The sequence below is a fragment of the Pagrus major genome, chromosome 16, assembly GCF_040436345.1.
Source record: "Pagrus major chromosome 16, Pma_NU_1.0".
Classification (NCBI taxonomy): domain Eukaryota; kingdom Metazoa; phylum Chordata; class Actinopteri; order Spariformes; family Sparidae; genus Pagrus; species Pagrus major.
The window spans coordinates 23,402,088-23,417,352 of NC_133230.1; the positions used below are offsets into that span (position 1 = coordinate 23,402,088).

General features: G+C 43.3%; 1 protein-coding gene across 1 annotated transcript; it reads right to left on the bottom strand.

Annotated features, from left to right (window-relative positions):
- Window positions 1–324: 324 nt before the first annotated feature.
- LOC141010975 (RAS guanyl-releasing protein 1-like) lies at window positions 325–14,957 on the bottom strand. Its single transcript, XM_073484154.1, has 17 exons — window positions 14,768–14,957; window positions 14,028–14,203; window positions 9,216–9,323; window positions 7,472–7,532; window positions 7,250–7,381; window positions 6,098–6,251; window positions 5,741–5,914; window positions 4,791–4,907; window positions 4,417–4,692; window positions 3,933–4,013; window positions 3,179–3,283; window positions 2,891–3,000; window positions 2,313–2,457; window positions 2,184–2,220; window positions 1,655–1,786; window positions 642–964; window positions 325–549 (listed from the first exon to the last, which is right to left on the bottom strand). Exons 1-17 carry the CDS (start codon window positions 14,905–14,907, stop codon window positions 415–417), a joined length of 2,406 nt encoding a protein of 801 aa, XP_073340255.1. The 5' UTR covers window positions 14,908–14,957; the 3' UTR covers window positions 325–414.
- Between the last annotated feature and the right edge of the window lie 308 nt (window positions 14,958–15,265).

The following is a 15,265-nucleotide window of genomic DNA, read 5'->3' on the forward strand; positions in this document are numbered from 1 at the left end:
TCTCAATGGTTCACTAAATAAAGTGAGTAATGCTCATTGTGATGACTTTCATTCTTCTTTCAACAGTACAATACAGTAAAAAAAGGCACCGTCTGCTCACTCAAAACTTCTTTAAATATAACACTACAGCCTTTTTAGCTTTAGTACTGTATATTCTATGAAAATCTACTGGAGCTTCTTTCAAAAAGAAATCTCAAAAATCTCCTTTACTTCTTTAGTGGTGACATACTGATCAGCTTTTGTTAACTGACCGTGCACCAACAGCATTAAAACACCAGCTATGTGCACTGTACTTTATACCATGTGATGCCAATTTGCCTGGTTACACTTGCACTTTGGATCCAGGTTTACTCATGCTGCCATACGGGGGCAGCACCAGTCTCCCTGGGAGAGATCCAGTGTGTGCGTGCTTGTCTAGGAGGAGGAGTCCTCCTCCACAGGGTGGAGAGCGTGCCTCTTCAGCAGTGTCTTTAGTATTTCCACCTCCCGCTCTGCCTCCTTCAGCTTCCTACGTAGTGTCTCATTGGCTTTCTGCAACTTCTGGTTGTCCTGGGAAAGACACAGAAGATTTGTGTGATGTAAGCTAACTGTGGTCCAATTAAGTGCTGTGCATCTGTTAGGAGTGAAAGCCTGACACTCACTGATTCCAGAGATTCATAGGGGGGTTTGCTGTCCTCTTCTGGCTCTTTAGGCGCAATGGACGCCCTGTTTTCCCACTTGGCACAGTGTCGCTGTTTTCTCTGGGGCACGGGGCTGGGGCACGAGGTGAGGGTGGGGGTTACTGGGATCAGCAGAGACGGCTGAGGGCGGCCGGGCTCAGGCGATGCAGAGGAAAGCTGGGGTCCCTCCGTCTGGGTGCCACTGTGGACCCTCTGAGGCCTCGAGTGGGAGGTGACCGGAGAGTCTGGGCTCCAGTCTTTGCTGCTGTCATCTGACGGGTAGGGAAAAGGGAATTCTTCCGAACCTGGAGAGTGCAGCATTATAAGGTATTATTTCAAATGAGACATGGGAAAATGAACTTGACTTTTCATTCTCACGTTGGTCTTTTATCACTTCATCTAAGTAATCAACAACCACAAAACAAAATGACTCAGTTCAGTATGCAAAGAAACAGATTCAGAGTCAGACCACAAAATAGTACGTCATAGAGAGTCATCTGAAGAGGGGCTATGTTAATATAGCCGCCGTGTTTTTAAGATGTGTCTCACTGAGTCAATCCATATTAAGTAAAATCGAAAGTTCTTCTGTTCTGAATATAGTTTCTTTCTCGCAGTAGGTAGGCAGCTTCAGTATTACTGTAAGTAAAACAGGGAAATAACCTTGACATTAGACCCTGTGCTCTGTTTTTTTAAGCTGCAGCAAACTGCAGTGAAATCATGTACATTCTGTCTTTTCTCCTTTTCTGTACAGTGTGGCAGGCAGTGATTACAGGAAACATCACGGCTTACTTGATAAACTCAAGCCTGAGAGAGACTCTGCCACCAGATGGCACGTGACATAGACACTTACTGTTAACTGATGTCACATTAGTGTTATTGTCTGCATAACTTAGGTGAGAGTGTGGGTTTGTGGGAACTTGTGTAAGAGATTTCTATTTGTTGTGACTGTGTGAGGAATAATATTGTCTGTGTTCATCACTCATCATCAAGCCCACCCTCTGAGGTGCCCGTGGTGACAGGCGTGGAGCTCGGCGTCGGACTGTCGATGGCGTTGGTCAGTCTGGTGTTCTTCTTGCACTCGAACGCCACCTGGTCCTTGCACAGCTTGTGGCAGTTCATACCGCAGTCTGAGCGAGCCAGAAGAATGCACAACATGTCAGGAACAGGAACTCAGTCTAACATCGGCAAACTGACTTCTACCGACTTCTCTTTGAACGCTATCTGTTCTGCAAACGCGGTTCTCGGAGCTTTGCATGCTTACTGTCAAGGAAACAAATAGCTCTCAGACCTTTTGAGGGACGGGGGAGGGGGAAAAACTGTGGTTCTGGCTGCAGACTGTTTCTTTGTTTTTTTTCATGTGCTGCAAGGTTCAGCTAGCTTTGTGCACTACAGAAAACCACAGCACACCTTCTCAAGATAGCTCCGCTTTACCTGCTCCCCACAAGAGGCTGTGTGTATCTCTTCATTTGTACACTTTACTGACTGACAAAGATAGACATGTACATGATAAAGTGCCATAATTACCTTTGCATCTGTAGCCTTGCTTGATGACACCCCACAACTGTTAATGAAGAATATGGGGGAAAACATCACTCAATGTCAAAAGCGAAACTTAAACTAACACAACACCCTTCAACTTGTGCAGTGACTTACAAATCCTGAGCAGTTGTCACAGAAGGTGGGTTTCATGTAAGTGGTCTCCTGGAAGTTGTGGACAAAGCCAAGACCAAGTTTGGAGCAGATGACACTGGCCCGCATGAAATAGGCTGTGATCTCCTCTCGGCTGACGAGGCCCTCTCTGGACAACCATAACACATATACAGCATCATTTAACAGAGGAGATAGAGCTTAGATGATACAGGATATACACAGGAAATAAACACTTTGACAGACATTTCTCTTAGCTTCATATCATAATGTTTGCTAATGTCTGACCAGAAAAAACCCATCTGCAACACTATTCTTTAATGTAGAAACCATGACATCAGCGATGGTGGTTTTCATACAGGTCTATGAATGAGAAATTACAAGCCTCTCTTTGGTTTGTGAGAATCATGTACCACTTGACGTGCATGAGAAATACAGGAGTGAAAATGTTGTGGTGGGGTTAGTGTTAGGTCTGCAGCTATTTTATGCTTCCTGTTGCTACACTCATCACTACAAATACCACTTTTTCTCTCTCTCCCCTGTAGTCGCAAATGAGCCGAGTGCGTGACCCGTGAAACACTCACTTCTCTTTGTCCATGACACAGAAGGAAAATGGAAAGCTAGCAGCAATTTTCTCAAATTCCCCTTGAGAAATGAAGCCGTTCTCGTCGTGATCGTAGTTCTTAAACACGGACTGTGAAAGACAAGAGGCAAACACCATTGTTGCTCGACTATTAGTGAACAATAGCTGCAAGAGCAGCCTGTCAAAATGGCAGCATCCAGAAGAATAGTTGAAATAAATGATTATGGTTATATAACAGCATCGCCGTGTAGCCATGCAGAGGCTACACTTGAAAAAAGGAAGCACTTACATCCACCATTCTCTGCACATGTTTGCTGATGGTTCGGGGGTCAGGTTTAGGAGCCACTCCTGATGCCCAGTCCACAACCACTGGAGGTCTAGAGGGGGTGGCTGGCTGATAGAAAATTAATTAGTCATTAAAAAAAACAAGCCTGTGCAGGCAGATAAACATGTAAAATATTATCTGAGCAATTACTACATTTATTCATGACCTGCTCTACAGAAGCAGAAGCAACACTGTAAACCAGCAAGGCGTCAGATAAACATGCCATTTTGGGAAATACACTTCTCTTTCTTGCAGAGACTTAAATGAGAGGGTTAACGCAACAAGAAACTCTCATGTCTGTAGTTGTAGCAAGGGTTAGCTAGGGTGTGATTTTGACATCGTTTCCCCCTTGTTCCCAGTCTTTTCCCTATGCTAAGCTAACCAGCAGCTGGCTGTAGCTTCATATTTAGCGAGCTGCTTTCCCTGTTTTTAGTCTTTATTCTAAGCTAAATGGCTGCAGATGTAGCTTCATGAGAGTGGTCTCAATCTTCTATATTTTACCCTTTGCAAGTCAACAGGCTCGTGTTTCCCCATGTCGCCGGTCTTATACTAAGCTACCTGGCGGCTGGCTGTAGCTTCAAATTTGGCATAAAGACACGAGAGCGCTATCAATCTTTTCAACTAATTCGGCAAGAAAGTGAATGAGCATATTTCCGAAAAAATGTCAAACTATTCCTTCAAAGCGAAAACTTAAAGCATCTCTGCTTCTATCACTCACAGGTGCTTTACAGTTCTTGGGTTCCCTGGTGTATGACAGTTCATAGATCTCATCTTCAGTGTAGTAAAGGTCCAAGGACAGCTGTGGGGAAGGAGGGAACACATGTTAGCACACGGGAGGTAAACAGACAGAGAAAGAGCTCCCTGTGTATCTAGATGTTTCTCCTTGAAACATGTTTTGATGAGGGCAATATCAGGTCACAGGGTAACTCTTTTCTCTTCATGGGCATTCTGTCGTTCAAGTACGATTTCAGAGATAACACAACAATACAGCTATCTGAACTCACTCTCATTCACACTCAGTTCGTCACCCACACACTCATAGATCATAGACTCTCATCACACCCACACAGAAGTGCGGACAATCCACATGCTGTAACGCACTCATTTGCATCTGTGCTCGCGTTCAATACAATCTAGTGAATCACACGAGGATACATGACAATTTAACGAGAAATGCACAGTTGCGCTGAAGGGTGCGCTACCGTCAACAGATGGACCAGGTCCTTGTTAGCGTCCAGCTTGGGGGGGATCTGCTGGAGCTGGATTAGCTCATTAATGTGGTTGTAGAGGGCCTGGAGCTTCTGGACGTTCACCTTGTTGTCCTCCACATAGTCTGACATGGCTTCATTGACCGAAATCAGGTCTTTGAGGTGGACGCCCAGGATAGGGATTTTAAAACCTGTACACCTGTTGTACGCTTGTCTGTAGTTGTCGTAGTTTCTACAGGAGGACAGCAGGTCTGTCATCTCATTCAGTACCTGGAAATAGGAGGAAATTGAATTTTTTTGTAATCATTAATGTGAGGATGTTTTGGCTCTGTTATCAGCTGGATCTAACTGCGGTAGGAGCCGTTTACCTTGGTGACCTCACTGGATACATGCGAGGTGGTGTCCTTCAGTCTGGAGATCGAGCTGTGACACAGCCCTCCCACCACCGCCATTAGTGTGTTGTAATTGTGCATATGGTGTAGACACTGTTGGACACACACACACACACACACACACAAAAAAAGCACAAGTATCAGTCCATCCGCGCACACACGTATAAACACACACAATTAAACTTGTTCCAGGTAGCCCTGGTTATATAATCCACAACACTGCAGTTACATAAGCCACTTATATTGTTGGCTTTTTCTTACTGCGCTCTGATATCTCACTCTTTTTTGGAAGTGCTTTTCCCTCTCTTTTCAGCTCTCTAATTCGTGCTGTCACTGGAGCATTATGGTGTGAAATTCGTTTCCACACCCGTGGGTTTCAAGGTTGACAGCAGTGAGCAGCAGCAGACTGGTGCATTAGTGTTGCAGTGCAAGAGGTCCTCCAGAGTACAAGTCTGACTAACGGCTCCCTGAAGCCAGCGTGTCACTTCTCAGCAGGCTGCATGCAGCTTGACATTGGAGTGGTTCGAACAAGCTAGTTCTGATCTGTGACTACGCTCACGAGTCGTTTCTCTCTTTTCCACTTCCCTAATCCCTTCAGTGTCTAAGTGTGTTCCACTTGATGGCTCCATTAGTCTGCATTCAGTTAATATTTTTCTATTGGTAAAATCTTTGGATATGCTAAAAGCCTACAGCAGAGCTCTTAAGAATCATTACCTGCTCTCTGTGAATATGCATTATGCAACTGCTAATTATGTAGCATCTATAGTGTTGACAAAAGACTGTCATTAGTTAGATAAGGTGTGTGAACAGCAGCACATAGATGCGAGCAAAGAGGAAATGTGTCAAAGATAGTTCCATTTTTCTTTGTTGCTAAACCAGGAACAGAAAGTGTGAGAGTAATAGTGAGGGGCTGACTGAAGTACTACCTGTGCCACGTGTATAAACTTGGTGAAAACCTCAGCTCTCAGCTGCGCGGTCGGCCTGCTCAGCACCATCAGCTGAACCCACTGGGAGATACCATTGCACAGGGCGATGGAACGCTCCATCACAGGGATGTCCTTCATGCAGCACTTGCGGATGTAATTCTGGTAGTCTACAAACTGGCAAAGAGGGCAGAGAGAGACGAGCATGAAGTGCTGCACGGAAACTGCAAGGCATTTCCCGTGGGGAGGAAACAGCCTAATGGTTTTTTTAGTTCACAGAGATGCATGTCAAATAAACACGCCATCAATGAAGAAATAATAAGCCATACAGCTGGTTAGTCTTTAAGCGTGTATACTCACTGATATCCTGCAGAAGGACTTGAATTCTAGGTACGTCAGATGCTCAGCCAGCTCGATCGGCTCCAGATGATCAAAAAGAAGAGAGACCTTCCTCTTTTTACTGCTGTTAGCTTTGATTTTCTGGCTGGCCTTCCACGACCAGTCCCGCTCATTTCTAGAACACATCATGGAACATAATGCAACCAGATTTTCAATCAGCAATGGTTAAATGACAGCATGAACACACACGTTGATGTGGTTAGGCATTGCTCATCATCTTAAATTTTAGTTGAGATGCAGAAACTTTCAAAGGCACCGGTATGGTTAATGACATGTCAATTTTGCAATTATATTACATGTTCCATAATGTTTTTTTTGGCCTTTTCGTGGCTTTTTATTTGATAGTACAGCTTGAATAGTGACAGGAAATGCAATGAGACAGAGAGGATGATATGCAGCAAAGGGCCTCAGGTCAGACTCAAACCCTGCACTGCTGCTGTGAGGACATAGCCTCTGTACATGGGGTGCACGCTCTACCAATTGAGCTACCGGGGCGCCCCCATATAACTAATTTTTAACCAAAGTTTCAACGATTCAGTGGTTCCAGCTTCTGAAATGTGAATATTTGGTGTTTTAAAATAGTTTTCTATGATAGTAAATTGCATATCTTTTGGGTTGGGGCTGTTGTTCAGGTAAAACAAGATATCTGAAGATGTCGGCTTGGGCTCTGAGAAATTGTGATTGACATTTTCTGCCATTTTATAAACCAAATGATCAATTATTTAAGTTAAAAAACAATGGGAAGATTTATTTATTTATTATTTATCCTATCTAATACTAAGTAGTCAAGTGTAGAGCTGCAAAAATGTGTCATTTGAAAGCAAATCAATTTGCTAAATTGTGCTGAAAATGATCTTTAGTTGCAACCCTAAGTATGTTAAAAGACACGCTGGAACAAGAAGACACAAATGTACAGCATGCGTGATGTCAAACTGTGTGAAATCTTTGATCTAACTTTGAAGATGCATAAGCTGCCTCAAAGTTATGTTGGTCACAGTTCAAAGTCTGTATTCTCGCTTGTGACTGATTTCAGTATTTTCCATGAGTGAACAAACAACTGAGAGTCGTGTAGGCCTAATGTCAGTTGCCAGCTGGTCAGAGATTAACACTTACATCCATTTGGTCTCTAGGAGAGAGCAAAGATGCTCCTGTCCCTGCTCTCTGATCAGCTCGCGAAACTCTTCCAGGCTGTCGGACAAGCTGTGGTTCAACCGGAACATCACCCAGAATTCCTGGATCCAATGCCTGGGGGGGGGTCAGGAAGACACAACGTGACTGATACAGAGAATACGATTAAAGTTAGACTCTTAAAATGTGTCAGTGGGTTAAACTGACCTGATGAAGAAGCATATCCTCTGGCACTCTGCTGGCTGCTCGCTGTCCAGCGCTACTTTAAATGTAAGGGCTTGGGTTAAGGAGCTGACTGACTGTGATTACCAACCTGAAGTGTAGTTTTATTTTGAAAGTGTTTCAGGCCTATTCACAACTTTGTTTAGGTGAAAACAGCTTGACAGTAAATCTGCTGGTCTTCGATATTCTTCAGGACAGGAATGTGTTGAGTAAATAAGGAACATATGGTCGAATTTCCTGCACTGTTACTTTTGTACAAGCAAAAGTCTTTCATAAAAAACTACACCAACCAAACAAAAAGGCGAACAGAAGTGGCATTTGGCAATGTGGGAGGAGGCGACTGCATGAAGCGAAACTCTGATGAGCATCACTGAATCATTCTGGCATACAGAAGTAAGTGAATAACAGAATGTACAAAGAAAACACACAATGCCTCGTATACTGTGGAACAACTGCTGTTTAATGTGCATTGTTTACTGGTCGGACTCTAAAGATGTTTCAATCAATGTCTTGTTGTTTCTGTCCTCCATTTTGCACACGCTGACCACAAAAACATGACCCCCATCGATTTATATACAGTGCACACAAAAGCGTTTCCTTATTATATGAAGTAGCTCCTGTAAACAGACTGACACTATAGCTCTCAATTGGCAGAAATCAGCGTGAAGTGATGCACATAAAAAGGCTAATTGCGTCATGGGAGCAGACGAACCGCCCACGCAATCCCAAGGCCAGACTGTGATGAAGGCTGTTAATGGCCCCTGTGTCTCTCCCCTGATCCTAACCCACACACTGAATTCATTTGATGTATCCTTTTGGGTCTTCGGCTCAGAACGAGAGGGTTAAAAATAGCAGAGGGGGCATTCGGCGTCGAGCGCTCTGACGTGGGTTCGCGTGATTCGGGGGCCTCTTTAAGCAAGAGAGGGTCTGTGTGTATATATAGTTGAAGAGGACTTGTGTCTGAAAGAGGCAGAGGTAATTAACACCTGAAACCCCAAGGCTGCTCGCCTGGCCAGTGGGCTCCTCTGAGAGGCTGTGTGACGCCACTGCAGCTTCCTGAATGGAGGCCTAGATTATAGGCCCTCCACTCAAGTCACAAGACACTACGACGACGACAACAACAAAACAAATGCTTTTTCTAGGTGTGAAGTGGCGAAAATGGAAGCGATGGAATCAAACATTTTGAATGAGAACAAATACACATCGGTAAAAGACTCCCTGTTACTGAATGCATGGGATACAGAGCCCAGAGTGAAGGACATTTACACAGACAGAGATGTAAAAGGTCTAAAGCAACTGACAGCAGGAGTAAACACGAAGTGCCACTTGCCTATCACATTTTGCACTGACAGCTACAGGCTGCATTGTAAGCCAAGTACAAGCTTGATTGCCTGTTGCTGTTGACAACCACAGGAAAGCAGCACACAGCTCACAGCGAGCTGAGCCGATCACTGCAAAACAATCTTACCAAGTATATTTGTCTCATGCCTAGTCATAACATCTTCTAACACACACAATCACCTAAAAGGTAAAATGCCAGTATGATATAGGGACTTGTTTTAAGAGAATTCTAATAAGATGGTTATTTACTTATTACGAGCAAGTAACACTTTGTCTTTGTTGTTTGTTTCACTTGTGTTTTGATGCTCAAAGCTGACCAGCTCACTGTCTGAATCATCTGTCTGTGACGTGGTAGCAGTTATGGCCTCATGTCGGACTGCTGAAGGATATAGAGCGATGAGTTTGTCCAGCAGATCACTGGAGGAGATGAGGAGACGGTGCATGGTCAGGCTGATGTTCAACAGGTGGCTGTTCCCACATACACAGCCAGCCGAGTCTGCAAGACAACGTGCACACACTTTAGCCTCAAATTATCCGGTCTTATTCACATAGCCAAAAAAATCACAATCACATTGCCTCAGTGTCCTTAGACCCTTGATTCCAGTAAGGAAAAAAAAATGTTCAGACAACACAACCAACAACAATAAACTGTATCATCTAAATCAAAACCAGTGCACTAAAACAGTAAACTTACAAGGAATTTAATAATTATAAATTATCCCAAACACCTTTTCCTGCTCTATAATCTCTAAAAAGTTCTAGTTTTCATATCGATGCATGCCAATATATCTGTGAAAGGCCTTTATTTGATCTGTCAGGCTCTATTTTCTAAAGGCTGGTGGCAATCTATATCTTCCTTACTGTCAGGAATTACTATGAAAAAACAAAAACCAACAATGTGTCTGTGAACGCTGACTTCCATATCCTGTCTCTGGCTGTCCTTGGTTCTTTACAGGGGAAAATGGGAAATCATTTTCTCAAACAGCACTGTACTATTTAGCATTTAAATGTTACTCTAAAAGTAGGAAGTAGGAATAAAATATTTATTTGTGACTAATTTCAGCAGCAGCTTAATATCCTTCATAAGAAATAATGGTTCCCTCATCACAATGAAAACCCAGTGTGTTGTGGCTCACTGATGATCGATCTCACTGGTGTAACATGTATCAGGCTTTGGCTGATATTTGTTAGCAGGATCAATTCCTTCTGGGTACTTGGTGCCTTATCCTTCACTATTTTTGGGATAAAACAATGTCCATTGATGCAGACTTATAGATTATTACATTTCATTCCCTTGATAACAAAGTGGATTATATATTCTTAAATTATGCACCGGATTGAGGACAAGTAAAGAAATATATAACTGTTATGGGAGGAAGAATGCTGAAAACCCTCAAGCGTTACCTGTGAAAACCATAACATAGATACATTATTTCCATCAAGGACATCAGAGGGTTAGGTTAGCCAGGTAAAACACCAACTGATGCACACACTGTAGCGTCTCATCACACAATCCACAGACCCACGTTTGTGAAGATTTGCCTTTTCCGCCGATTGTGAGAACCACTGTGGCTTGTTTGTCTCACTAACTCCTCGCTTCCTTTTTCCTTGTGTGTATATCTCACTTCCTCTCTTTGTGCCCAGACCACCTTCCCTTATCTTGGTTGTCTGACGCTACGCTACTGCTAACATCTTGAGACCCACATAGTGAGAAATTTCGCTGTCACCCGCTTTTTAAAAAAACGAGACTTAATGTGTACAAAATATTACGCAGCGTCACAATGCCGGATCTGACCTATAATTGTAGAAAACACATTTTCCTTGCCCACTTAAGCAAAGCGACACACCACTTATCGTCTGTGGAAACCTAAAGCCGCTGCGACGTGCAGTGAATTAGTGGCTGACATACAGAGGAAGAGCTTTTAATTGCATCTTTGAAAATATTATTTATGTATACCACAGGACATTTTAGGCTGTTTACATTCCCCCCCCTACAATCTGTAAAAAAGGAACAGACTGTGCTGGAAATGTGAGGAACAACATTTGTGAATTCTCCAGCTGAGCATTGTTTCCCTCTAAGCCTCACCAGTATTTTGACACCATCAAGGACATCGGGCGTCTATGGACACACTTTCAAACCGAATCACCTTGGAAATACCTCGGACGCCATGGCAACATGTTTTCTAATCTTTGTTATCTGTAAGCAACTCACCACTCCAGCCGCAGCTGACTAATCCAGCCCTCATATCCTGCATGGGGTGTGTTTCTGTTTGTAACACACAGCCGCTGCCACCAGCTAAACCCAGTGAATGTCAATGACCTCATCAAGTCAATAAGAGAGTAAAAGAGACAAGTGAAACAACGTCTTGTATTTTAAATGACACGGCTGGTTAACTAGCAACGCCTCGATGCGGTTAAGACAATATATAAAACAATATCCACTTCTCCTTCTTGACCTGATGTGTGGGAACTCGGCTGTAAACCTGTTTCAACGAAAATATTAATATACACCCGTGTTTCAATTCGCGCTCTGATAACAATCAGGTGTGAATCAGCCAAAGTCAGACAAATTCACAACAGGAAGTCATGACTCTCATCAGGTAAACAATTGCTCCATCCTTTTTTTCACAACTTTCCAACCACTAACCCTTCCCATGCAGGGTTAATTGCAAGAGGAAATCCTCTCCGCACTGTCTGTTCTTGACTGGAAAAATTAGGAAAGCTGCCGCCCGCTACACTGGAACGTACAATACCGTATGGTGACAAACATACGGCGAGGGCACACAGCGCCTGACCCATTTTTTAAGGTTATCTTGGACATTCATCGGTCTCCAAACCTGCATGTCGTTTTTCCTTGTTTTGACAGAGCACATCAGATTAGATGGTCTCTTTGTTTTAGAGGAATGCGAGTCAGCTGCAGAGTGATGTTTATCTCTCTGTACTCTCAACAAACTTTATGGACTTGGTCTGAATTCATAGGCTACATTAGAGCAGAGATTACCAATTAAGGGTATTTGTACCCCAGGGAGTAGGCTGCCTCTCCAGGGGGGTACATGGACAGGTTGTGGAGAGTCTATGTTGGACAGGATGTCGGATTTAAATGAAAGCATATACCCACATATTGAATCAGCTATCACACTTGGACATCACATAACTAAGCGTGACAGTTAGATAAAAGTGATGTAAGTAAACAGTTGAAACAGTTCAGAAAAATGGATAAAGGGCTAAAATAGCAAAAGTCATGGATAAACACAAAGTTAGCTAAAAGTAACGGATGGTTAGCCTAAAGTAATAAATCAATTGTTGCCCAAAGGTTAGGAATAAAGGAATAAAGTTAAAATACCTAGCTAAAAATAACGGATAAAAGATGTGTTAAAAGTAGTCCTAATGGATAGACTGTTGAAATAATTAGATAAAAGTATTGGATGAACAGTCGGGCTAGTTAGCTTAAAGTAATGGACCAAACAGATAGAAATGTAAAAATAGGGTTCAAATAGCTTTAAGGAACATTTGAAATAGTTAGCCTTCAGTAATGGATAATGCGGTTTAAAAAGCTAAAAGGAACAGTTGAAATACCTAGCTTAAAGTAATGAATTACATAGTTGAAACTGCTAAAAGTAAAAGCTTAAATAACTGGCTTCACATAATGAATTTATGGTAAAGATAGCTAAAGGAAATGGATCTATGGTTGAAACGTCGACAACGACAGTTCAGTTGCATGATAAATTAACTATTACATCCACTTTTATATCATTAACAAACAAACAACTGCAAGAATATTGTTCAATGACTCATATTTCATAATTTATATCTTATAAAAATGTAAATATATATATGTACATGCTGTACATAGTAATTATAACCGAGATAAAACACAATATGTATGAATAAGGCCGACTGTGCGGCGTGCGGCACAGTACAGTACAGTGTGGCCTACAGACGGTGATGATGTCAACAGCTATTGATCCACACCTCACAGTGCTCTGCATTTCAAAGGCTGGTCAGCATCTGAGGACCACTGTTAGGGGATCTGACCTTTCCGCTCAGCCAGGCTTGAAGCCGCCATCAGGTAATCCTTCAAATAGCTCTTACGTGCACTCTCACATTTGAAAAGGTGGCAGGACTCGTGGACCTTGGGGGTTCGCCTGTGATGTGAGCCAGGAGGAACAGGGCTGTGCTCCATTTTATCGGGAGAGGCTGTTCAAGGAAAACCCCCAGTCATAACACACTGTACTCAGTGAGATACCATCTTGAGCATGTGCGTATGGATCTCACATTTTGCATCGTGACAGTGAACTACTTTTTCAATCAAACGTTCGGAGCTCTCTGCACTACGGGTTTCCGTAACTCTTCTTCCGATTAATTGTTTCCTTCGTGAGTATGAAATGAGCAGCGGGCTGTCCTCACTGCCCGGATCTACCTCTCCACAGATAAATGTAGTTATGGGATGTCATTTTATGTGCAGCCCATTGTGACACCTCTCCATTGCTCTTGCTCCATTTGTGTAACCAGGCAACGGCAATTTGAAAGCTTGTCTCTTCAGAGGCGCAATCACCATAACTCTGAGAGCACTCCAGACAACTTGATGAAGCCAATGATCTTTGCTTGATTGATCCAACTACAGCCTACTCAATCACTGCTGTTCACTTTTCATATAGAAATTCCTCCAGCAGACAGTAAAATAATAATGCGTGAATCCACAAATACAGCAAAGCCTACAAGTGCAGATATAGAAGAAATCAGAATAGTGTTCAATTTCCAACATTTTCACACCACACAAAACAAAAAACTGAAAAAAATCAGACTCGAAAGCATCAATAACAGTGATGTCTCCCTTAAAACATGAAATCCTATATAAACAACAATGTCAATGTCAAGAAAATCCATTTCCTTTTGTTTAGAGGCCCGTCTTAACTTGTTGGAGATTTCCCGCAACATGCCAGGGCAACAGAGACTTCTGGGAACCAACTACAGTCTGTGATCTCATAAACTGAGATGGAGTTTTTCCTGCCTTCGGGGCTTATTATCTTTTTGTTTTTCAATAACAGAGACAAGCACTGCAGAAAAGCATGAGTCAAACTTAAAACAACGTGTCAGTGTTACACAAGCATGGCCCAGAAACACCTGCTGCACACTTCAGGGTACTATTCCACCATGTCAAACTAGACACCAGTGCCAGGGCAGGTCAGCGTGGACTTACCGAAGGACTGCAGGCAGGCCTGGATGAGTTCCTCCCAGCTTGCCCCCTTGGTGAGGTGTCCCAGGGGCATGGTGGATTTGCCCTGGGTGGTCTGGGCCGGGCTGGGTTTGTGGAACCTGTGAGGACGGCCTGGAGGAGAAACTCTAGACCTGGAGCTGCATCCTGGAGTCGCCCTCCTTGAGAAAAACACCAACACAAGAGGAGTGAGGGGGGAGGAGGCCTTGGTGGACTGAAAATGTGCGTTTCTCTATTTGCATATGAGGATGTAGAATATGTGGACGTACAAACCATAATCTTATGAAACCGCCGCAGATTATTACGCATGAAACAAGCTGTGTTATTGCCGCAAATACTGGAGCCATTGTTTGAACTTCAGAAACCCCCCTGAGATTTTGCTATTCATTGTTCTCATTTCCTTCCTTTGACTTAGGGAAATACCGGTTGATTGCGGACATCCACTTTTAAACTGTTGAGTGACCGGTAAACAAGAAGGAATTTATTTGAAAGAACATTTGTTTTTTTTTTACCTATTGCGCGTTTGTGCGCAAACTAGTTTGGTAGCACGGTTTCACTTTTACGCACCTTGAAGGCGCAAATTAAGATTTGATCAACCGCAGAGAGCAGACACTAACGCAAACCCGATAACTGAAATAATCAACTGTTGAATAAGCGGCACGTTATCGCCAAAACCACACCTGACGCTCCTCTTTTAAAAACCAAGAAAAGATTATCTGACTTACGCATCGTCTTTTCCCTTTTCTTCCGACGCTACACTTGTGTCGTTGTGGATGTTTTCTCGTGATTGACATCCCATGGCGAGGTACTGGGCGACGAGCGGCTGAACGAGGCTGTCCATCTGTGTTCTCCTCGATGGGAGCATTGCATCGCTCTGATCGGCTAAGTGCGCCTCCGCGGTCTCAGCAGCATTGTGCTGACTCGTCAATGAACGTTACACAATTAAGAGTCAGCCGGCTTGTATGCGAGTGGGCGGCCGTGGTGCCGGGCTTGTCACTCACACGGAGTGGGCTCCTCCGTGCGTGCTCTCGCTCCAGCAGTCTTCACGACTTGCGTCAAAAGTCGAGTTCTCACAGGTTTAATGTTTGGCAACTTTAATCAGATAATTAGTGTGGTCCCTGAAGGCAACACAATGAGAAGCAGTTATTACATGTTCACTGTCATCTTGAATCTCATCACTCATTTTGGTTATAGATTGATTTTAGTCTGCATTCACTTTTCAC

Coding starts and splice junctions, on each gene's coding strand:
- LOC141010975 (XM_073484154.1), bottom strand. CDS start 14,907: ATGCTCCCATCGAGGAGAACACAGATGGACAGCCTCGTTCAGCCGCTC. Junction 7,533..9,215: donor GGACAAACTCATCGCTCTAT/ATCCTTCAGCAG, acceptor AAGCCCTTACAT/TTAAAGTAGCGCTGGACAGC. Junction 5,915..6,097: donor AGTCCTTCTGCAGGATATCA/GTGAGTATACAC, acceptor CCTCTTTGCCAG/TTTGTAGACTACCAGAATTA.